The sequence below is a fragment of the Biomphalaria glabrata genome, chromosome 17 (assembly GCF_947242115.1).
Source record: "Biomphalaria glabrata chromosome 17, xgBioGlab47.1, whole genome shotgun sequence".
In the NCBI taxonomy this organism is placed as follows: Eukaryota; Metazoa; Mollusca; class Gastropoda; family Planorbidae; genus Biomphalaria; species Biomphalaria glabrata.
In genome coordinates this window covers 17,474,934-17,498,497 of record NC_074727.1, presented here as the reverse complement: position 1 = coordinate 17,498,497, position 23,564 = coordinate 17,474,934, and the positions used below count along the sequence as shown (strand labels likewise).

Sequence of the window (23,564 nt, the reverse complement as noted above, 5' to 3'; positions counted from 1 at the left end):
GACTCTTACATCAAAACCGACCACGCCGCAGGTACACAGAATCTTGTTGAAAATACGAGCTAACATTTTGAAGTAATTTAAAGTTTGATACCGGTAGGCCCCTATACATAACGTTTATGTTTTTTTTTTAACCGGATTTTTACAAAAGAGCAATTTGTTTCCACTTTGGTGTCATCCCCAAGGGCTCATGTGGGTCCCAATCGGTCATGAGTTATGGGCCCGAGTGCAATGAGCCCCTTTGTGCCATGGTTACTATGCCACGGGCTGTTGGCCTCTCATGGTTGTGGACCTGGGTTCATTGAGCCCCTTCGCGCCATGGATGCTTTGCACTGAAGAAGGAACGTCTTAACACATGTCTACGGTACATGTCTAGATCTAGATCTATATATAGCAATTCATTTCTTCAGTTAGAAACCCCAAAAAACGATATTTTTATTCAGATTACCATATTATAAAAAAAACAAAATTTACTCGCTGAGCAAGGAAGAAACAAAAATGTTATTTGATGGTTGATTGCCTATAATGTGACAAATAAAATAAAATAATAATCAATGCATAATGTATGAAAAAATAATTAATATATATTTTTTTATTTATCGAATTCTTTTAACTTAAGACTAGTTGTGGAGATGTCTCTATTTTATTTCTTAGAGCTGTTCCGATAGTTAATTTTAGGTTTGGAATTTGGGATACAACAATGACGGCCCTGATCACCGTGTTTGTTTATATATGAAAACATGTCTGGGTAAAATGGCATCTCTATGTGTGACTGACGTATATTTTTTAATTTCATTTAAATTGTGCATTCAAGTTTGTTTTGTTTTTCGATAAATATGTAATAATCAAATTATGTAATTGTTTAGTCAATAGTACTTCCCGCCGTTAGAGTTTTATTTTTATAATTAATAATTTTAAAGAAATTAAATAATATTTAATTATTAGATTTCTAATATTTAATTTAAATAATTTAAAAATATGAATTATTCAATTATGATTAATAATATGAATATGGATATACTAACTCATACTCATATAATAATATATAAATAGTAAGCAGTATTATGACTCATTATGTCAAATTATGAGTATCTATAGTAGTATAACTATAGTAGGTCTAGTTTGATAAGAATAATGATAATGACATAATGATATACTAAATACTTACTATGATAATGATATAAAATATAATTTATAAAAATAGTCTAGATTTCTAGATAATGATACATTCTAGTAACTAGTTTACTAGACTCAGACTATCACTATTTCTAGTATTAGTATGACTCACTAGTCTAGTCTAGTCACTAGAGAAAATCTAGATCATTATCATAGTCTTGACATATATATATATATTAAAAATAATTAAATAGACTCTCGAGAGTCAGGAGTCTAGTAGATCAGTAGTCAGTAGATCATGGCCATGACTATAACTATGTACTATGACTATGTCTATACTATAGACATAGAGTATAATTCATAATATAGATTCTATTTATAATTCATTAATTATGATTAATTGACTTATTAATTTAAATATAAATAAGACAATTAAGTGATTAAGTCTATAGATCTAGATCTATGTATAATACAATATAGATCTAATTAAATCTCAGATCTATAGGCATAGCTAGAATAGATAAAACCTAGATCTATAGTCTGATATTTATTTACAAAGTTTACAAAGCTTTTTCATATCAACTCACTCTGTCTGTCTCTCTGGCCTAAAGTTTGTACATATGTTTCTCTGACAGGCAATTTCGGATCAAGCTGAAATTTCGCACAATTATTTCTTTTACCTAACAACACCAGAATCAATTTAAAAAAATTAACCAATTAGTTTGACTCTTGGTAAAAAATTATTTTATTTCGTATCTCAAACAAGGGAAAGGAATTGTACTTGACTGAAGTGGTGGTATAAGCTGAATTAGTTCCCTTTATAATATTTGCTGTCTGAGGCTTAGTGAACACAAACACGAAATAGAAATAATAGATAATTATACAATCTTTCATGTTCATAGACTCTTTGCTATAAGAGTAGTTACCACGTTGGTTTGAGAAACCTGAAAACCCTTTAGCCCATAAGTTTGAATTCAGGTCATTCCCTTTTTTAAAAAAATACATTTAAAAAGCGATCATCCAGATACCCCGTTCTTTCTCTCCCTTCCCCTTTCCAACTGGTCCAGACAAGTGATAGGATCATAGCGTATTGAGAAAGCTAAAAGCATGAAATTTCGCTAAACAAAAACAATTGGTAAAAAAATATTTCTAATCACACACATTTATTATTGTTAGATCCAGTGCTTTTTTTTGTAAAAAAAAAAAAAAAAAAAAAAATAGGTGCCGGTACGCATTGATGGATTGGATAACTTTTAACTACTAAGAAATTTATTATATAAACATTAAAATGCAAGAAAAGTAATAATTTTTTCCTCACATTGAAAAAGGTGCCGTTATGCTGTACCGGTGCATACCATGACAAAAAAAAAGGACTGGTTAGATCTATTACAAATTTACAAATTTAATGTACATTTGATTCACTTAATACATGCTTTTTTTTTTTAAAGTCTTATTATTTTTTGTTTGTTATTTTATTTTTATAATATGTTAGAATCTATATAGACATCTAGATGATAGATCTATTTAGATCTACTATAATATTCTTATATTAGTTAGATCTATATATAAAGACTCAAAAGACTTGTACCTTAGAATAAAGTTAGTGATTTTTTTTTAAATCTGCATCTCATTCAAGCGAAGAATAAATACTTGATAACAAAAAGTCTAGAGTCAAGATTTAGTCAATTTAGAACTTGTTTACTTTCAAAATATGTATTTGTTATCTAACCCATTTAATCATGTCATTTAGAAGGGTGTAAAATTAAAAAAAAAAAAAATTCAAGCAAGTATTTGTATTAAATTGAGAGAAAAAGGGTTAAATTTAAATGTCTAAGTTAGAATCTAGCTAGTAACTTGGTAGATAAATATCTATATCAGAAGTAAGAATCCTTTTTCATAGAGCATACATATTTATATAAGTATAGTTTTAGAGTAGTTTTGAATCTATATTCAAGATTATATCTAATTGCCACAGTTTTTCTATATAGATGTTATTTATTCACCTGAAATAAAAGTAAAAAGTAGTGGGTTTTTTTTTTTCATCTTTTTTTTTAATTGCTGAAAAATCATCACATTTCTTTTTATTGTCTTCAGATATCCTATGCCTTTTATGCCAGAGGAACGTGGGTGCTTTTGCTGTGAACCATCTGTTCCGTCAGCTTCTTATGCTAATCAATTTCAAAATGTTGGCAATGGTTCAAAGCTGATGTATGGTTCAAAAGATTTTCAGCCTACTTCAACAGGCAGGCATCAAGAATGTAAATTGTCACCTCTGATACAGAACATACAAATCTGTGATCCTTTTTATAATCAAGATCAAAGCTTATTTGAGGGCTTCAATTCTAATAATATTGGTTATAAACTAGATTCTAGTTCTTTACCAAACGAAGACGTAAAAATGTTCATCCCATCTACTAGCAAAAGTGATGAAAAAAACTGTAATGAAAATAGTTCTGTCAACTTGCGTTTTCTTCAGAATCGAGAAATAGGTGGGAAGTTGAGTGGGTCAGCAAGTTTCAAGTCACTGCTATCTTCTTCTGCTCCTGTATCAACTATGGGGTTCAATGTTGACTTCTCCCAGTGTATGGAGGACTCGGTCATTACTGCAAGTAGTAATTCTAATTCTATGGATTTGGATAGTGCTTTGGATGAGCTGGGAATGCTGAGCACAACAACTAACAGTAGAAAGCAATTTTTACTTGAAACTAGAGGCTTAACATCCTTGCGAAAACGTGAACAGCGACTTCGATCAAAGAGTGAGAGTTCTCCGAATCTTACTAACTTGGGAAAACCCAATGGCTTTCGCATTATTCAACTTGATTCAAACTACGTCACTAGCGTTTCTGATGTGACTTCAGTGGTAGACCAGGGAACAAGCATGGGTATGGATTACATACCACACAAATCACAACAAATGAGGCTTGAATATAGAAATCCAGATGTTTTGGAGGAGTCCATTAGGCGACGCAGATCTATTCCTCGCATGTCTCGGCTGAGAAAAGATCGTTATCGGCGGTCTCGTTGCCCTTACAAAATCCCAAATAGACTCTACCATTCAATGCAAGAATCAGATTTTGGATCTGAATTTTTTGAAACTGGTGCCAGTCCTTTTCTGTCATCCAATTTGGTTTCCAGCTCAAGCTCCGAGACTTTTTGCCACAGAGTCACAGAATCACAGGGTTTAACTCAATCAAAGTCCAATACAGCATCTCCAGTCAAGCCAAGTCAGGAGCTGAGGTTGGTCAGGTCCCTTTCAGCTGAAGATCTCACTCAGATTCATAGGCGCTTTGAGCAGGAACTAAATGAGCAAGTAAGGGAAAAATCTAGAACAGAACAGAGCTTAGACTTAATGACATGCCAGATGACCAACCTCCACATGACTTAGACATCATATAATTTGAACTGGCCACGCTCTACACATTTTAATAAGGTTAGAATGCACCACTCCACATTAACTTAAAACTGTGACTTATTTTAATCTTTTAATTAGGTTTTAAAAAGAAACATTTATTCAAGTCATTGTTGTAGGCTAAATGTATTGACATAGAATGAAATGAAATATTTTTATTAGGATGTACTTGTCCTTAATAAAGGATAATACATTAGAGAGAGGGGGGACATATATATTAAATACACATATATATAGAAACAACATCAGATAGATAGATATATAGAGAGATTCTAATCCTTAAGAAACACCTCTTTCTTCTTCCTGTATTTTGTTTACTTATGGTACTTATAAATGAACTTAATACATTTTTTTTATAATCATATTGATTTAAACAATTTGTATAAACCTTTAATATAAGTACTTATGTATAATTTCAAACTGTAAAATTTATCAGACAAGCTTAGTTAGTTATACTGTAGCTGCTTTTGAATACTGCAAGTTGATATTAGTATTAAGTGGCCAGAAGGAATGAGCTCACTTTAGAGGGAATAGAGCAAAGCAAAAAAAAAAAATTAAGTAATTGCGCAAGTATCTAGAAAGGTGTGTATATCAGTGACAAACTTATATAGAATGATGTTTGTTCTTGGTAGGGCAAAAAGTTAGTCTGTTGTACCTTAAATTTTCACATTTGAAAAAAATCAAGCATCGTCCTTGCATTAGATGTTAACATACTTGAAAACTTTGACGAAGTATATTTTAATAAAATATTTGTATTGTTTCAAAGGTTTTTATAGCAGTAAATACAAATTAAAAAAAAACAATATATTTACAAGCAATCAAAATATTTAAGTTTTGAAATTATTTTGTTTTCTTTTACAATGATCTATTCTATTGTATATGGATTATCTCCTTAAAAATAGACTTACTTTGCCATAAAACAAACATCAATCATATTATAAAATATATATTTACTAAGTCATAGGGTGATTTATTGTTTTATTTAATCACCTATCACATTAACACTTATAAAGTGTCTCTATACAAATCATATTAAAAAAAAAATTGAAATGATTCAGTTTTGATATATTAGTGTGTTAAAAGAAATACACCGAATTAATTTTGTTTTTATTGTTTAGTTGATCCTTTCATGTTGCTGATGTTGTATATATATTTTTTTTAAGTTATTCTTTTTCTTTTTCAAATTGGTTTTGATATATATATTTGTATTTATTGTCCTCTTTAATCAAATGTTTTTGTTGATAGCTGTCATATATTGTGTTTTTATTGTTACTACCTATAGTGGAAAAGGAAATGTCTTCATTATTGTTAATACCTACAGTGGAACAGGATATAATGTCTTCATTTATTGTTACTACCTACAGTGGAACAGGTAATGTCTAGAATTGTTAATTGTTTCTACCTACTATGAAGCAGGATGGAATTTTTAATTTTGGGTACATAGTTTTCTTCTTTTTGAGAAAACATAGTCAATGGGTATTTTAGCTGGAATGGATCTCATTCACCAATCGTAAACAAACAACATTTAGCCACGTGGTGCTCTATCTCTTCTATATAATTTACGATCTCATGTTTAATTCATGATGGTTGTCACGTGACAGTTTTTTTCCGTTGTTTTATCAATAAGATCACGTGACTAAATATTGTTTGTTTACGATTGGTGAATGAGGTCCATTTGGGGAAAATATTATGTTCTTCCCTTTGAAGGGCTCTACAAAACATACTTAGGATTACACTGGTCTGATAGAAAGAATTAACTTGCATTTAAATTGATTGAATTAGAAATGTGTTTTCCTTATTCTGTGCTATATTTAGGAATAGAATTTAGAACAAAAAGAGATTTTTGCTTTTTTGCCATTCTTGGTCAGAAACAAAAAATGTAATGGCCTTCTGTTGGTGTATCAGCTCAAATTGTAGTCACTTTGTTTTTTTTTTAATGGTGCTATAAAAAGCAAGGGTGTCATTGAAGAAGTAATTTAAGATGTTATTTGTTAATTAGGAAGCTGTGAGAACATTTTTGTTTGTTTGTTATTGAATTAATTGATTTTTTGTTTCATTTAAATTCTAATGTGATCTTTAATTGTTAATATTTGTTTGAAAACAGAATACATATTCATTTTGGTGTTTTCTTTTTCTTAAAAAAAATGTTTATTTACAGTTGCCACTTCTGTGAAGTACTTGGTCAACTGCTTTTTTTTTTTTAATTAAGGAAGGAACACATGGGCTAAGTCTTGTATACATTAATCTTTTAAGGTCATTATGTTTGGAAAGGGTTCAATTAAATTAATTAGAAGTTCAAGACATTGATTAAAAAAAAAAGTATTTCATCCTTCACAAATGTGTGAAATTTACATACAGCTGAGATGATCTACACCAACTCTCTTGGTGCCAACTGAGAATCATGGATGTCTTACCACTCTCTCAGAGGTAGTGAAGCTGAAATGTCTTGAGAGTTTGGTTTGACTTTAGACAGAAACGTTTTGTTTTCTACTCTTATAATTTCAAAGTTGTTGTTTTTTCAATAGAAAGTTCTATTTCAGCTTGCCATGTTAATCGTTCCTCTGTCAAACATTTGCTAAAACCTAGTGAGAATGACTCTATGGGGCTTGTTGAATCAAAAATACATGTATGTTATCTTGTGCCACTTTCTTATTTTCTTGAAATTCTCTTCATAGTCTCTGCAATCTCTTCACTTTGCCAAGAGACTTTGGTGTGTTGTTTATATTTGTTTCTAACACAACTCTCATATTTGTCAACACATTGAACTAAGTTTTGAGAAACAGCATTATCATTGTTATATTTCATTCAAGTCATTGTTAGTGTCCCAACTGCTAAAAATGTTTGTACTGGTTCTGTTGATACTAGACTTAAATAATTTTTTATTGGCTTTTAAAGCTAATTCATAGAACTTTTTTTTTTTAATAAGACATTGGAATAAACATTTGATAAGAAAGAAATGTTTTAACAAACTTATAGTCTGAAAGTGACTGTTAGAGTTTAGAGGCTTGCTAAATGTGCAATGATGGGAAAGATTTATTGTTTAGATACAAAAGATATGAAGTTTGATAGGCAATAATAATTTAGACATACCCTAGTACTCTTATTTGGATATCAGCTTTAGCCAAGAAGGAAGGAGCATGTATCTTGACAGCTTAAATGACAGAGCTTTTAGTAACATTCTTCTATAAGAAGATTAAGAAAGTAAATAGCTTTGCAGCATTACTTTGCCCCAGAATGTGCTGCAAACAGATACCTTAAGTGTCGGATATCTCTATATGTATATATCAAACTTAACACAGTGAAAAACTATAAAATTATTTCAGCTAATTTCTAAATTTAAATGTTACAGCTTTTAACAATATGTACTTCATTTTGTAAAAGGAGTTGCCTATATAGTAATTATTCTGTGACAGAAAGTCATATTACTAAACATTTAAGTAATGTTATGATGTAGAATATGAGCAGTAGGTTACAATAAATTTGTAATGAAATACTTATAGCTAACCTCCATATGAACTAAGCATTTTAATTAAGAACTCAATAAGAACTATCTGTCATACGAAGACATTTTTACAACCTTAAAATGAACTATTGCTTTTTACAAGTGCTCCATTATTATCATGTAGGTAACATATATATATCTATATATATATGTATGCAATAGCCATAATATTTCATGTAAACGTCTGTGGCATTTTACGTCTAAATCTTAAGAGATGATGTATTCCCTTTTGCAACTTGCTTTTACAAAGAAAAAAATGAAAATATCAGAAATAAAGGTTAATAATGTTAACTGAAACCACTTGCAGAAAAATAAAATTTTTTGCATTTTTATGAATAAATGGCTTTAATTGCTCCGTAGGTACCCCATCAAATAGAGAATGTAGATAAGATAAAAACTAATAAGATCAATAGACGCTTAATAATTATACACTACATCATGGCATTGAAACAACAAAATAATTAAGAAATAAGAATACAAATTAAACTTTTCTGTTTATTAGTAGAAGTCAAACAGTAACACATACAATACATATACATATTGAAAAACAATATGATTGATTGTTAATCAGTGACAAATTTGATAAAGGGTAAAGTAAAAAAAAAATTATACAGGAACTGGAAGAGATTTAGCTACTAATGGGAGAAGATCTTCTGTTTTGAGTCGCCAATTTTTTATGTCTTTAGAAACACGACACCAACTCTCACCATGGTGTGGCTCAGCTGTGATACATCTCTGTCTGACTTCCTCTTGGTGTTTCTATCAAAGATGTATTTTAAAAAAATGTTAATATTTACAATGAAAATTTTGAAATTTTTAAAAATGTTTACATAACACTAAACATCCTATTACTGACCTCTTCACCATGAGCCAGCTCAAACTTATAAAAGTAAGCCCAAGCATCACCAAGGTCTGGGTCAATCTTAACTGTACGGTTGAACCAGTCTCTGGCTTTGGTTATCTTACGCTCACACCAAAACAACCTGCAATGTTTAAATTATTTTAAGTGTTATGTGTAAACATCAAACCTATTTTATAAAGAATTCACCTTAAGAAAGAGGGAAATTTAGAGATCACCTTTACATTTTATAAAGAAAAATAGATATATTTGTATACAAGTGTTTACACAAAGATATGATAAGAACATGATAATCTTTTCTTTTTGGAACAATGAGATAAGCAAGTAACTAAATAATAGCTCAGCTTTTATCAAGAGAAAAATTCTTATAAGACAACAACAAAAAAAAAAAGATTACTTTGAGGCTGCTAATAGTACATGTGAATTGTGTTCACATTTCTTGAGGGCATCAACACATTTTGTTTTTCTCTGTGGCCTGGCCTCCATGAAAATAGACTCTGCCCACAAAATTCCAGAATTTGGACATTCTTGAAGAGCTGAGAATGGAAATTTAATACTAACATAAAATTCATATGGTTTTGCAATTTTGTTGGCTTTTGTGTGATTTTAGCTGTTCGCATCAATGAATATTAATTGAAATCACATTTAATATAACTAAGAATAATATACCTTTAGCCATCAGAGTCAGTGCAATGTTTTTCAAACCACCTCTTATTTCTACTTTGATTGCTTCCAACCATAACAAATCATTGTGTGGGTTCTTTAGTCGAGCTTTTTCAAGAATGGACCTTGCTCTGGTCAGCTGACCACCTGATTCCTCCAGTCTGGACAGAAGCAGCCAAAGAGGAACAGCTTGGGGGCATTTTTTCAAGCCTTGATTATAGGCATCTCTGGCTGCGTCTTTCTTCCCAGCCTCTTGCTGAATCTGACCTTTCATCATCCAAAGCTTGGCAAAGTCTGGGTAGTGCTTGACGGCCTCCTCAAGAAGTATCTCTGCATTTCTGATTTCTCCTAGGCACCACTCTAGCTTGACAGACTTCATAAATACACGAGCAGTTGGAGCGCTAGCTCTGGCCTTCTGCAGAAGCCTCCTGGCTCGCTCAAATTCATTGTTCTCACTTTCCAGCTTCACGGCAGCCAGCCAGATTTCCTCACTGTTTGGATTGGCCTGGAAAGCCAAGGCCAGAATACTTCTGGCTGCAGGTACATCCCCTGCCAGCCATTTAGATTTGGCTCCCATAAGCCAAAGTACTTCAGCTTTAGGACAATGTGCAACAGCTCGCTGCAACAAGGCTTCCAAGGACTCCCTGCAAGAAAAATGTAAAATATATTTAAATCATCTACATAACAAAAAACAAAATCCCTAGAAATGCTAAATCAATGCACTACTACTAAGCATATTATTGTAAGCAAGTAAATGTTTGTTTTAGAATTAGCAAACTAAATACTACTGTTAGAAAAAGGCTTTATGATTAACCTGGTGTTGTCAAAATAATTATTTGCTTCGATTTCTAATTAACTTACCCGAAAATTATTTTATGTACCGGTACTCTGCAAAATTCATAACTTACCAGTACTTAGCAAATTTTACAAAACGGGTTTAAATATTCATTTTTAAGAGCTGAATGTAGTTTATATAAAAAGAATTCAAAGAATATCCAATAAAAGAGACTAAGAAAGAATTCTTGACTACAGATGCCAGTTACAAACCTTGTTCCATGATTTTTCTCAAAATAAGCTGTTCTCAACCAGATGCTCTTCTTGCTGGGAAACTCTGCCAGGGCATGAGCATAGATGGCTCTGGCACATTCATATGCTTGATGTGATGCACACTGAGAGAAATTTGAATGTAGTGTTCATTACTTTCAAATTATTTAATTAATGGTTAATTATGTCTGCATAACTTTCAAAGTACAGTACAAAGTAAACAACTTACAGAATCTGCATCTTCCATCCATGTGTGTTTTCTGTCTTCCTCTTCAATGCCTATTCCTATTACAGCTTGTCTGGTGAAAAGATTAGACAGACCATTAGATTTAATTTTATAAAAAGGTTAGATTGTATACTTAAATTACATTTTTCCTTGAGCATAGAGAAAAATATTTTTCTCTTCATAACAATTTACAGAATGTTTGTAATATTAACTATCTTCCCTTCTGAAATGGTTTTTATTTAGACTAATTAGACTGTGTCTGAACAATGACAGAATATTGTTATAACCCTATTGGCGGCGCAATAGGGTTAACTGACAGTAGAGTTCAATACAGTAGTAGTAGTTTATTGTGTTGCCAATATATATGTTATATTGGCTGTTTTAATTGACCATATTGGTGGCGCGATAGGGTTAACTGTAGGTTCAGTTGACACACGTGAACTCAGGCAAATTGCTCAGATCAACGGCTGTCGATGGACAAGGGACAGTACTGCTATTACACACAAATATGACCGTGTTATGGTCATGTGATCATAGGCCTGCAGAGACCAGAGACACAGTGTGTAAGAAAGCGGCAGTTCAAGACCGGAGAGCGTTGAGACCGTGACTGTTAGTCAGCCATGAAGTCAGTCCTGGTCGAGTCCTCAAGTGTTATGTACGAGTCCAGGAAGAAATAGAGACAGTAGAGTTCAGTACGGTAGTAGTAGTTTATTGTGTTGCCAATTGTGTCATATTGGCTGTTTTAATTGACCATTATTAAAGCACTAGATTATTTGGAGCCTTGTCGTCAAGTTCTTGATGTGTTAGATGTGCTATGTTGTGTTTAGCAGTGTATGCAGAAGGCCTGATTAGGAGAGGATCGTAACAACATGATAAAATATTATAACCTAGTACTAACAGTGTATTATGTAACACATTCACTGTATTAAAGATTCTCCCCAACTTTTTTTTGTGGATAAAATTATATCTAAGTGAGAAAGTACGCTCAAGTAAATTAACACTTTTTATTACTCAAATGAAAGTTACTAAAAATGAGTGTAAATCTATTGCACTTTACCACTCTTGATATGGAAGGTTTAGTATCTTATGAATATGTTCGGGTAAGACCATAAATCTGTAATACCGGTTCAAAAACATAAATTAATGTAAATTCGTACATGATTGCCTGGCATGTGTGAATGCTACCACTCTTCTCACAATCTTCTGCATCCTTTATCCAATGGTCCCTGTTGATTTCTACCATGTTAGCTCGAAGTGAGTTTAATGCTGTAAATTAATAAACAAATATAATTTTTACAGAGTAGTTTAATTAAAAGCTGTCATTTAAATTTGTAAGTATGACACATGGCAGAGTTTAAAAGTGTTTAAATGCTGAGTATATGAATTGAGTTTTAATTGCAGTTTTCATATAGTTTAATAGTTTCATTTGTTGGAAAAAATAAAATGAGGACAGTTGGTCATTGTGCTAGCCACAAGGCACCTTCATCAACTGTTTGCTTCAGAAACAAAATAACTTTACAACATTCTAATTAGGAAATGTTTATATTAAATGATCAGCACAATTTTAATTCAAAAGAATATTTTTTTTTCAATTTAATTTTTCTTTCTAGAAATTAGTCATTAAAACGTTGTTTTTTTTGTTTTTTTCTAAAGGGAAATTTTTTTTTAAATTGTAGAATTCAAAGTTGAACTCAGTAATTTCCTTTAAATTGGAAATCTTATTTCATCTATAGTACTAGCGGGGTATAATGTTTGTGTCACATGGACTGTTAAAGTGAACTAACTTTAGCCAACCAACATTTCTGTGAGAGTTCAACAAAATGAGATTAAGTTTGTACAAGATCTGCATACCTCTCTCACAATGAGATTAAGTTTGTACAAGATCTGCATACCTCTCTCAATGATTTTCTCCACCATGTGTGAGTTGCCATTGGCTTCCTCCAGCTTAGCTGCAGTTATCCACACTTGTCTATCGGTTGGGATACTCTCACGAGCCTTGTTCAAAACTTTCCTGGCATTCTCATAGCTCTCAAGTCGAGCTAAAGCCAACCAAAGCTAAAGGAGGAAACAATTAAAAGTTGTATTCTCTTTACATTATAAATATCTGATTGACAATTTGAAAATCAGTAATTTTTTTTAAATAGAAAGTTATGTAATGAACGACATACTAATTGTTAGAAACACAAGCAACCTTACAATGTGGAGAAAGACAACATTTGAAAGAAACTGATTTCAATGTCTCCAAATTCATTTTTCCTGTTATAGTTTGGTCATTTTGCAGGCCACAGGAAATCCTTGTTAACCATTGGCCACACTAACACATTTTTTGCATCCTCTGTCCATACATGCATAGATTCATGGAAAACATTGGTGTTTGCAACTAATGTATATATTGATCAACAGGTAATATACAGGTTATTGTAGCTTTTTTTGTTAATTAATTTCATGTATCTATACTTCGCTTTACTTTTCATGTTGAGAAACAATCTTCTTTCTAATATTAACTACTGCTTAGCTCTAGAGAATGTAACCCTCTCACCTCAACACTTGTTGGACAGCACTCTACTGCTCTACTCAACATGATCCTTGCATCCTCCTCTTCCTCCAGTTCTACAGCCTGCTTCCACAGCCTGACAGAGTTTGGGATGTTCTCCAAAGCTGGAAAGGAGTATTTGTAGAAACATTGTGATACAGTATTAAAACAACAACACTAGTAACAATAACTCTTGCTATGTGAATACTATGATGTAAATGTTTGTTTTGGTGGAAAGATTGCATATAAAAATCAAAAACAGTAAATCATTTACTTTAGCACTTTTGACATAAATGTAACAAACAAATTATAGAAGACACAGGCAAAAGGAAATCACTCTATAATGAACTAACTGAACTGAATACCATTACTCAATTAATCACAGAAATAACATTAGTTATTGTAAGTTTATGAATGCTTCATTTGAGAACATTGATAAAGAAATCACTAGAAATCAACTCATTACAAAAATTTCAATAACATAATTGCTATCATTATTCAAAAGCAACAATGGAAAGAAATTTTGTACCTTTTCTGAAAACTCTCTTTTTTGTTTTTAATTCAGTCTCCAAGTCAGCAGCCTTGCTCCAAATTCGAACAGACTGTGGTAACTGACGAACTGCTTGGGCTACAACAGCTTTTGCCTGGTCTCCAGGCTGTAAATTAATATTAATTAATTAGCTTATACCTGGTCTCCAGGCTGTAAATTAATATTAATTAATTAGCTTATACCAAAGAAATAAACAAAAAATCTTTCTTTTACCTAGATTACTTTCTTAGCACAATAAAATTTGAGAAAATTTGAAAACAAAACATTTCCGAAGTTGAAAGTATCAAATAAAAATGTATTCAACATCTTACAGATTAATATAATGCAGAAATTTTCAATAGTAATTATGAAATTTTTAGAAAAGATAGGGCTGATAATCATGGAGGAGTTCTTTTAGCAATAAAAAACACTCTTATAGCAGAAGAAATTACCTTACCTAACTCAAAAAATGTAGAATCAACATTTTGTAAAATTAATACCACCTCAACATCCCTAATAATAGGCAGCATTTACAGACCACCAAATTCTAGTTTAGAATACATGCAGGAACTATGTAATCAGATTACTACACTTGAAGAGACAAATAAAAATGCAGTTTTTTGGATTATGGGTGATTTCAACCTACCTGATATAAATTGGAAAACACTAACCATAGATAAACACCAAAACCTTAAGGACATAAATGAGCTTTTCATAGAAACTTTACACAACCTAAGTTTAGATCAAATCATTAAAAAGCCAACTAGATTAAACAACACATTAGATCTCTTCTTAACCAACAGACCTGGATTAGTAGTTGATTATGAAATTATCCCTGGTCTATCAGACCATGAGATCGTAAAAATACACAGTCAGATAAAAGCAGTAGCCAATACAAAACCAAAAAGAAAAATCTTACTCTGGAATAAATGTAACCTGACACAACTACACCAAGCTGCACTAAACTTTCAACAAACATTCTTATTAGAAAAAGACATTAACCAACCAGTCGATGACCTCTGGAATTTCATTAAAAACCATCTTAAAAGCATTATAGAAAATCATATACCAACTAAATACACATCAAACAAAATAAATAAATGCTGGTTTAATAATAGACTAAAGAAGCTTTGTAAACAGAAGGTAAACCTATATAAAAAATTTAAAGAAACTAATGCAGAAAGAGTTTACAAAAAGTATATAAAAATTAAACACTTAACCCAAAAAGTAAGCAGACAGCTGCAGAGTGAATACATAAACAATGTAATATCTAAAGATAACAACAAAAACCTATGGTCATACATTAAGTCTAAGAAAATGGAAACAACAGGCATAGCGCCATTAAAAGATGAACATAACATAATACATAATGATAATGAAACTAAAGCAAACATCCTAAACAAATACTTTGCATCAGCATTCTCAGCCCCAGGAGACAAAGACATATTACTGAATTTGAACCAAGTAAACAACATAGAAGATATAGTAGTACAAGAAAATGGAATTCAAAAACTATTAGCCAACACCAAACCAAATAAAGCTTCTGGACCTGATGGTATTCCAGCTAGATTACTCAAAGAACTAAGCAATGAGCTAGCCCCAGTGTTCAAAATACTCTTTCAGGCTTCACTTAACCAGGGCAGAGTACCAAAGGACTGGAAAGAAGCTAATGTCACCCCCCTATTTAAAAAAGGAGAAAAATCTGACCCAGGAAACTACAGACCAGTATCACTTACCAGCATCACATGTAAAATCCTAGAACACATAATATGTAGCAACATCATAAACCACTTAGACAAACATAATGTCCTCACACCATACCAACATGGCTTTAGGAAATATAGATCATGTGAAACACAACTAATAGGACTAATTGATGATTTTTCAAAAGGTTTAGATAATAGTGAACAAATAGATGCTATCTTACTAGATTTTTCTAAGGCTTTTGACAAAGTTCACCACCATAGTTTGCTTAAAAAATTAAAATATTTCGGCATTAATGGTCCACTGCATCAGTGGATTAAAGATTTTCTGATAGGGAGAGAACAAACTGTAATAATAAATGGCTCTAAATCAACACCGATAACAGTAAACTCAGGTGTACCTCAAGGAACAGTCTTGGGTCCACTACTATTTTTAATTTACATAAATGATTTACCAAATTGCATTAGTTCAGGAACAAAAGTCAGATTATTTGCAGACGATTGCATAATATATAGAACAATAAAAACAACACAAGACACAGATATTTTACAAAGAGAATTAGATGAATTACAGAAATGGGAATCAAATTGGAGCATGTCTTTCCACCCAGAAAAATGTCAGTTGTTAAGAGTAACAAAAAAACTAAAACAAATTAATTCCACTTATCTTATTCATGGCAAACCAGTAACACAGACTAAAAACGCAAAATACCTAGGTGTTATAATAAATGAAAAACTATCATGGAATCCACATATTGATGAAACTACAAAAAAATCAAACAAAGCATTAGGATTTATTAAAAGAAATTTCTATAAATCAAATAAGAACATAAAACTAAAATGTTATTTAACCTTGGTTAGGCCAATAATAGAATATGCATCCTCCGTTTGGGACCCCTCAACTCAAGAAAACATTAAGAAACTGGAACAGACACAAAATAGAGCAGTGAGATTCATAACAAACGAATATTCACATTTGACTAGAGTAACACCTTTAGTAAAATCACTAAATTTAGAAAGCCTTCAGGACAGAAGGCTCAAAAGTAAAGTAGCAATCATACATAAAACACTGAACCATAATCTTCAAATACAAAAACAAAATTTAATAAAATACTCTGAAAGACACAAAGATAAAGGCACATTCCTCGTCCCATATGCTAGGACAAATTTGTACAAATACTCCTTCTTCCCTAGTGCTATTAGAGCATGGAATGGGTTGCCTGAGCTAGCCAGGAAAACCAGTGACTTGGCAGAATTTAAGTCATTGGTTAATATGCATGACTAAATGCATGACGCGTAGGACGTAATCATCTTCTTTTTTGAAGTAACGTCTGTATTATATAAGATAAGATAATTCAAGAATTTTATAGTTACACTGACATATATCAATCACAAATTGACATTTTCCTAGCACATACCATCAGACGAGCAGCTTCCAGCCAAATATCTTCACTCTTTGGGCATTCCTCACAGCCTTTCATAATCAAGTTTCTGGCTGCTTGAATCTTCCCTGTGACTTCTTCCAGACGTGCTGAAGCTATCCAGGCTGTTGAAAATTATGATCAAATTAATATATAAATATATATATTTACAAATACTATCAAATTAACTTTCTATTACGAATACTAGAATGTTATGTGTTTTTTAGCTTTATCTATATTTTTTAATCCTCTTTCTATCTAAAAGATTTGATTATCTAATTTCTGCAAATGATAAAATCACTACCAGTATGTATGTATAAATTGCCGAATGGTTAGAAACAAATATTCAACAGTGGAAACAAAAGAAAAAAAAATGCAATATCTACCAGGTGGATGCTTGGGGTTTGTTTCTCTGACAGACTTTAATAACAAACGAGCTTTTTTCACATCACTGGAACAGGGTTAGAAACAAAAAGCATATAAAAACACCTCAAGGTCAAAATAATGAAAAATTAGCATTTAAATAAAAAATAAATAAATATGATTTAAAAAAAGGTGATGAAACAACAAAAATCTTTAGCATTACTAAATGAACTTGGGACCATTTATTTTTTGTCCATTGGATACATCAAACCAGTCAATCTGGTTTTTATATGCAGCGGAACAAAGATTTATTTTATCTTCTAGAATTTACTTGATACAAAAATGATGTCAGAGCTTACAAAGAGAATCATTACCACAATGTTAAACATTTATAAAGTGTGTCTTATTTTGAGTTGACTTACTTGATGTCTCCTCCATGAGATGGAAGCATACTCTGTAGGTCTGTTAGATAGCCTTTAGGATCCACCACAGTTTGGCCACTGACAGAGTCAGATACCTGGTGGAGAAATACCCAAGCACAATCAAATGTTTTACTTATTGAATTTGTATTGGACTATTTTTTTCCCCATGTAATAACTTGTTCAATAACTCAACATTTCTTACCTGTGTTAATTTGATATCCATAAGTGTGTTACGAGCTTGACCAATTTTCTTCATGTCAATTTCAGCCGTTGGTGTTGCTGACCCAAGAGGAGTGATAGCTCCAAAAGGTGTTGTGATGCCTCCGTATTTCTGGGGAAAAAAAAAAGGGGGGGGGGAATCATTAATTAAAAATACATGCTATGAATGTAACAGTGAATGTGACATTTTCACTATACCAATCATCATAGATCTTAATACTGTGACAGAGCAATGAGGATATTGCATTTGTTAAACAACAGTGAGCAATGTGACAGAAATAGAAAAAAAAAATTTTTTTTAGAACTTTAACATATCGATTGTAAAGTATAGAGATATGAGAAACTATGTTACTGCACAAAACTAACTTTTACAGCATTATTATAAACTGAGAACTTAAGATATTGATTCACTAACTTGATCTTGTTCTGATATGGAAGAATTCAAACTGTTCTGAGAAGCTGCTCTGGCTAACACACTATCTGGTACTGGTGTAAACCTGTATAAAATAACAATGGGGGTTAGAAATACCGGTACTTTTAAAGAATACTGTATACCGGTACTACAATAGCAAAATGTGGTAGGCTGACATGTGATAGCCAAGATTTACAAATGTCAATGTTTACTTAAGTCTAGAGAAAATAAGCTCAAAATTTTGAAATGTAATTCAGACATATGTTACAGACTGATGCCAAAAGATAAACAATTTAATTTATGTAATAAAATTATGATATAGACACAATTTTCATCAGAATGTGATCCAAAAAACAAATGAACATGAAAAACGTGCTGAATGATGTTATATGAAACATAGTAACTCTAATATGTGTCCCATCCTGGTTGTCCTACATGGCAATTAGCAACACATATGTTGTTATGATTCTATCTGACTACAGTTAGCAGGTGGTCTAATCAAAAGGAGTAAAACAGCTTTTGACTGTAGCAAAGGTTTTAAACTAAGAAAATGAGATACCGGTAAAACAAAAGAGAAGTGCTAAATTAATCTTGAGATATGAAGAAGCCTAAAAAATATATAAATGAAATATTTAAAAAAAATACAATAAAAAGAATATAATGAAGAAAACATTAATCAAACAATAGGAGTAAAAAAACAATAAATGTGTTTAGAATTACTTTTCAGCTCTGCCAACTCTCTGTTTTCTGTTTCTGGCATCTCCAACTTCAGGCAAATTATTCCATTCATCAACAGACACTGATGCCAAGTCTCTCTAATCATATTTACAAGGGAAACACAAAAAAAACTATTAATTTCACATTTAAAAAATTGAACACCTGTTACATTGTCAAAATTTGTTTTTAAATGTATATACATACATATTTAATTTTTTTTAAGTAGAATATAGTGAAATAAAAATTATAGCTCTCCCCTAAGTATCAATGATGCAGAGTTGACAGGTATATGAGACCACAAAATACATAATCTAAACCAGTCAGTCCAGGACTAAAAGCTAGGATTTTAAGAGTAAAGCTTTATACCACTCATCTGTCAATCTTTTTATACAACAAACAAACAAAATTTTGAAATGACTGAACAGTGCCACACACACACACAATTATTGTTATATGTTTTTTTAAAGTCTGAAATAAAACCTTTAAATCAGAAAATTGCTGTTGAATTTTGGGCCTTTCTTGACGAAACTTTTCTATGTCTATTTTTAGTTTCTCCTCTCGCCTCTCTTTGCGCTTTTCATCCATTCTTTTATCTACAGCTTCGTAGATAGCATCAGCCTCTTCATCGTCTTTATCATAGGGATCTTTACTGCACAAACTGCCCCCATAACCTGAAAACTGTAATAGAAAAATTTTGAGTCCACGTTTTTTTTGTTTGCATCAGCTCTTATTATAGAAGCATTTCATACTTTACAAATATTATGTAACATAAAAGTTAAGCATGTTATTCTTTAAAAATGATCAAATATAAGCAGTTATTTTCACAATACTACCAACTAAATATTGTTCTATTAGATGTCACTAAACGTTATTCTTTTCATCTAACAATAAAATCTGTAGTAATGCAAAGGAAATTTACATTTTTTTAAAGAAAATATTTTAACACTTCAAAACTTTTACATTAAAATCACCACTAAATTTTATAACGGTAAATAAAAATTATGCCTTACATATATTATCATTTACTCCAGTAAATAATAATGGTACCGTACAATGAAAAAATTTTTTTTTCTTCATTTGCAGTTCCATTATTAACCTTGTTAAGTTAGACAAGAAATAAAAACTTAGTTTCTGCCACTACCTCATCATAGTTTGCATCATTGAGATCCTCTTCTTCCTCTTCCTTATCTTGTTTATTTTTTTTGTTTGGTGGTGCATGACGGTCTTCCCTAAAAGAAGAAAATAAACTTAATGATAATCGAATTTCGTAGGGAAAAGAAGAAAAATGATATTGTTTCTGTAGCTGGAGAGACTTTTGAAATAGAGCAAACTTTTAAATACCTTGGTATTATTCTAGACAATAAACTAAATTTTACTGCAAATACTGATTATATCAGCAAAAAAGGGAAGCAAAGATTACATTACTGAGAAAACTGTCCTCGGTTAATGTAAGCGAAAAGGCTTTGGCTATGTATTATCACACTCACATGAGTAATATTTTAAATTTTAATATCTCTGCCTGGTATAACAATCTGAGCATTAAAAATAAAAATAAACTTCACAGAATCCTAAATGCTGCTGGTAAAGTCATTGGCAAAAAACAAACCCCATTTGGGCAGTTGTTTGAGACAAACATCCATAAAAAAGCTAAAAAGATTCTAGAAATAAAAAATCACCCTTTGGGTCAGGATTTTGTGATTTTACCATCACAAAAGAGATACAAGACACAGATAGCAAAGACAAATAGACACAAAAACTCTTTTGTTCCACTGGCAATCAAATCATTAAATAGAAACATTCTGATAAAAGCTTTTCACATGTAAATTATGAGTGAGTTTGGTGTGAATGTACATTTTGATTTGTATAGTTATAATGTTTTATTTGGTGTTTAGTAATGCACAAAGTGTAAGACTAATTTCCTTAGGGACAATAAAGATTATTATTAAAAAAAAATTGAGCATCAATTAACAAAAGCTATAATGATGATAATGATGAATGCTAAAATTTTTAAAAAATAATATTTACTTACGGGATATCATCAGCATCTCTGGCAGGACCAATATCAGATCTGGTAGTGAATCCTGTAGCACTGAAAAGTAAAGGTAAAAGTCAGCTAATTTTTTGTCTTGTGTGAAGTTGTGAAATGACAAATAGTGAGTGATTTCTTTGTTCATTCAAACAGAGTGCAAAACATTTGGTAAAAATGGCAATGTCAATATATGAAGAATCCCACTTTTTCCCTCAGAGTATCCCATTTACTGCAGCTTGTTCCACAAGATTTTCAATAAGGTTAAGAGGAATTATAATGTGTCAAACTTGTCCACACTGTCTTAGTATGCAAACTCAAATGAGCCTTACTTACTTAATTCTAAGTAAACCACTGTTTACAAAGATGTCAGAAATGCATGGATCTATCAGAAGAATAAATTTCGGGCAAAAATAATTTCAATGGACACTGGTATTTTTTTAAATATATGCTAAAATATTTAACTATAAATGAAAAAAAAAAAAAAGACACTGTATGTGTATCATTTATTGAATGCTCATAAATGTATATGGATATATTGTATGGCCCAGTATGGGTAGATCTTATTCTAGGTCATTCTAGGTGATCTACCAGTTTAGTGAAAGCCTTAAAATTCATACTCAAACTCAAACCAAGGAATTCATGTGATCTAAAATAGAATTCTAGATCTTGAAAAAATAATCTAAATCTAGATTTTTTTAGTCTTGAGTAATGTAGAACTACTCCCTGAATCAGATGGGCTACTAGTACTAGAATCCTAGATGAACTAGATGATAGATCTACTTCTACTCTCGACTCTAACCTAGAGTTGAGTTCTAGATCTATATAATTTATAATATTATATAATTAATATATTCTTTCTAGAACTAAGAATATTCTAGATCTACTCTAGCTATAACTATAGTCTATAGTGACTATAGTCTATAGCTAACCTATAAATCTACACTGTCAGTGTAGTCTACACACACAGTTGACTGAGTTGAGACAATGAAAGTCTGACACAGGACAGACACTGAGTAAAAGAAAAAGTGAGTTGACTGAGAGTGAGACACAGACACTCACACTGAGACAGGTTCTACTAAGTTCTAGTTCTACCTAGCTAGTGGCTAGTCTACTCAGACTCAGAAATGACTCAGTTTTATCACTCTCGACTAGATCTACTCATCTAGATCTAAATCAATGTTTTAAGTATCAAATAGAAATCTAGATATAGATCTAGGTCTTCTTACCCTCTACCAAGACCTGGAACATAACCAAGTGGAGCTGGGAGACCAATAAAGGTCTTTTTTCTTTTGTTTACAAACGACTGTACCGACATTTCTAAACGATTGTGTATAACCGGAACTGGGAAACAAGATCTAGGGCACAGACCTATATAATTTATCAAGGGTCTATGTGAATTTTGAAAAATAAAATTGTCCACGAAGCCTTGTTTGCTACGTAACAGTAGCGGTACACACCGGCTGCGCCCGTTGATTTGTAAATTGTTCCCATGGCCGAAACCTCCCCTCCTTTATTTTTAATTTGAATAAACGGGCCCGTGAATTAGACTAGTGTATCTGTTACAATGAAATTTAACGTCCCTGGTAAACGAAATAATTTATAAAAATTCGTCACAATAGAGAAGATCTATATTATATCTAGATTGGAGACAGACAGACAATATTTAGACGGTATGCGCGCTGGACTGTCGTTTGGTTGTCTCGATGGTCCCGGGTTTATAGGCCTACTAGAGATGGGAAACGAACCGGACCCGAACCTAACTCGAACATCACTTACGACCGAACCCGAACTTTACAACTGATCGGTACGAACCGAACCGAACGAACCGTCCTTACCGTAACCGAACTGAATCATAGTCTAGTAAGAAAAATTAGTTTTCAGCGATATAATATGACAGTTATTTTTATGCCTTCTTGAGCTGGTCGTGTCCTTGACATCTTGTGTCAGCAGCTTGGCGATTTTGTCATCGGGTATACCTGCTAGCATGGCATTGCAGTACAAAAGGCGGGAGAGAAGGCCTATATGCAACAGCTAGCTTTTTTGTTGACTGCATATATATTAGAGCTATCGGATAGGGCAGATGTTTTTCTTTCTCTTGACTAAGGCCACTTCGTTTCTTTTGCTCCCGGTAAGGTTCAGCACGCAAGTCTGCCTACCCGTAGTTCTCATGTCTCTCTTGAAGACATCTCTGTAAGTTGTCTAGGGCGGCCCCTTGATCTGACTCCATCAGCCAAGAGGATGTCTTTAGGAATTCATTCATCTAACATGCAGGTGACACAGGCGTAGTAGTCTAGCATTTTGGTTGCCGTGGTCAATGTGGCATTTTCCCAGACACGCTTGGAGCGTTTTGCCATTCTTGCAGAAGCATTTCCAATTCTTTTCGTCAAATCAGTGTTTAAA

The 23,564-nt window shown here is 32.1% G+C and overlaps 2 protein-coding genes across 5 annotated transcripts; one reads left to right on the top strand and one right to left on the bottom strand.

Annotated features, from left to right (window-relative positions):
* The first annotated feature begins 662 nt into the window (after positions 1 to 662).
* On the top strand, positions 663 to 6,649 carry LOC106051493 (uncharacterized). 4 transcript variants are annotated; one of them, XM_013206674.2, is made up of 2 exons: positions 663 to 745; positions 3,208 to 6,649. In XM_013206674.2, exons 1-2 carry the CDS (start codon positions 738 to 740, stop codon positions 4,496 to 4,498), a joined length of 1,299 nt encoding a protein of 432 aa, XP_013062128.2. In that variant the 5' UTR covers positions 663 to 737; the 3' UTR covers positions 4,499 to 6,649. The 4 variants fall into 4 exon arrangements, with proteins under 4 accessions (XP_013062128.2, XP_013062129.2, XP_055871531.1 ...); XM_013206675.2 differs by having other exon boundaries at positions 682 to 774; XM_056015556.1 differs by lacking the exon at positions 663 to 745 and adding an exon at positions 788 to 810.
* A 1,856-nt stretch (positions 6,650 to 8,505) lies between these two features.
* Positions 8,506 to 22,513, bottom strand: LOC106051489 (pre-mRNA-processing factor 6-like). Its single transcript, XM_056015554.1, has 20 exons — positions 22,391 to 22,513; positions 21,165 to 21,224; positions 20,277 to 20,364; positions 19,616 to 19,813; positions 19,139 to 19,233; positions 18,422 to 18,503; positions 17,990 to 18,118; positions 17,788 to 17,882; positions 17,389 to 17,453; positions 17,000 to 17,127; positions 13,879 to 14,005; positions 13,356 to 13,474; positions 12,709 to 12,871; positions 11,974 to 12,082; positions 10,820 to 10,889; positions 10,594 to 10,715; positions 9,553 to 10,190; positions 9,281 to 9,419; positions 8,881 to 9,007; positions 8,506 to 8,783 (listed from the first exon to the last, which is right to left on the bottom strand). Exons 1-20 carry the CDS (start codon positions 22,477 to 22,479, stop codon positions 8,631 to 8,633), a joined length of 2,796 nt encoding a protein of 931 aa, XP_055871529.1. The 5' UTR covers positions 22,480 to 22,513; the 3' UTR covers positions 8,506 to 8,630.
* Between the last annotated feature and the right edge of the window lie 1,051 nt (positions 22,514 to 23,564).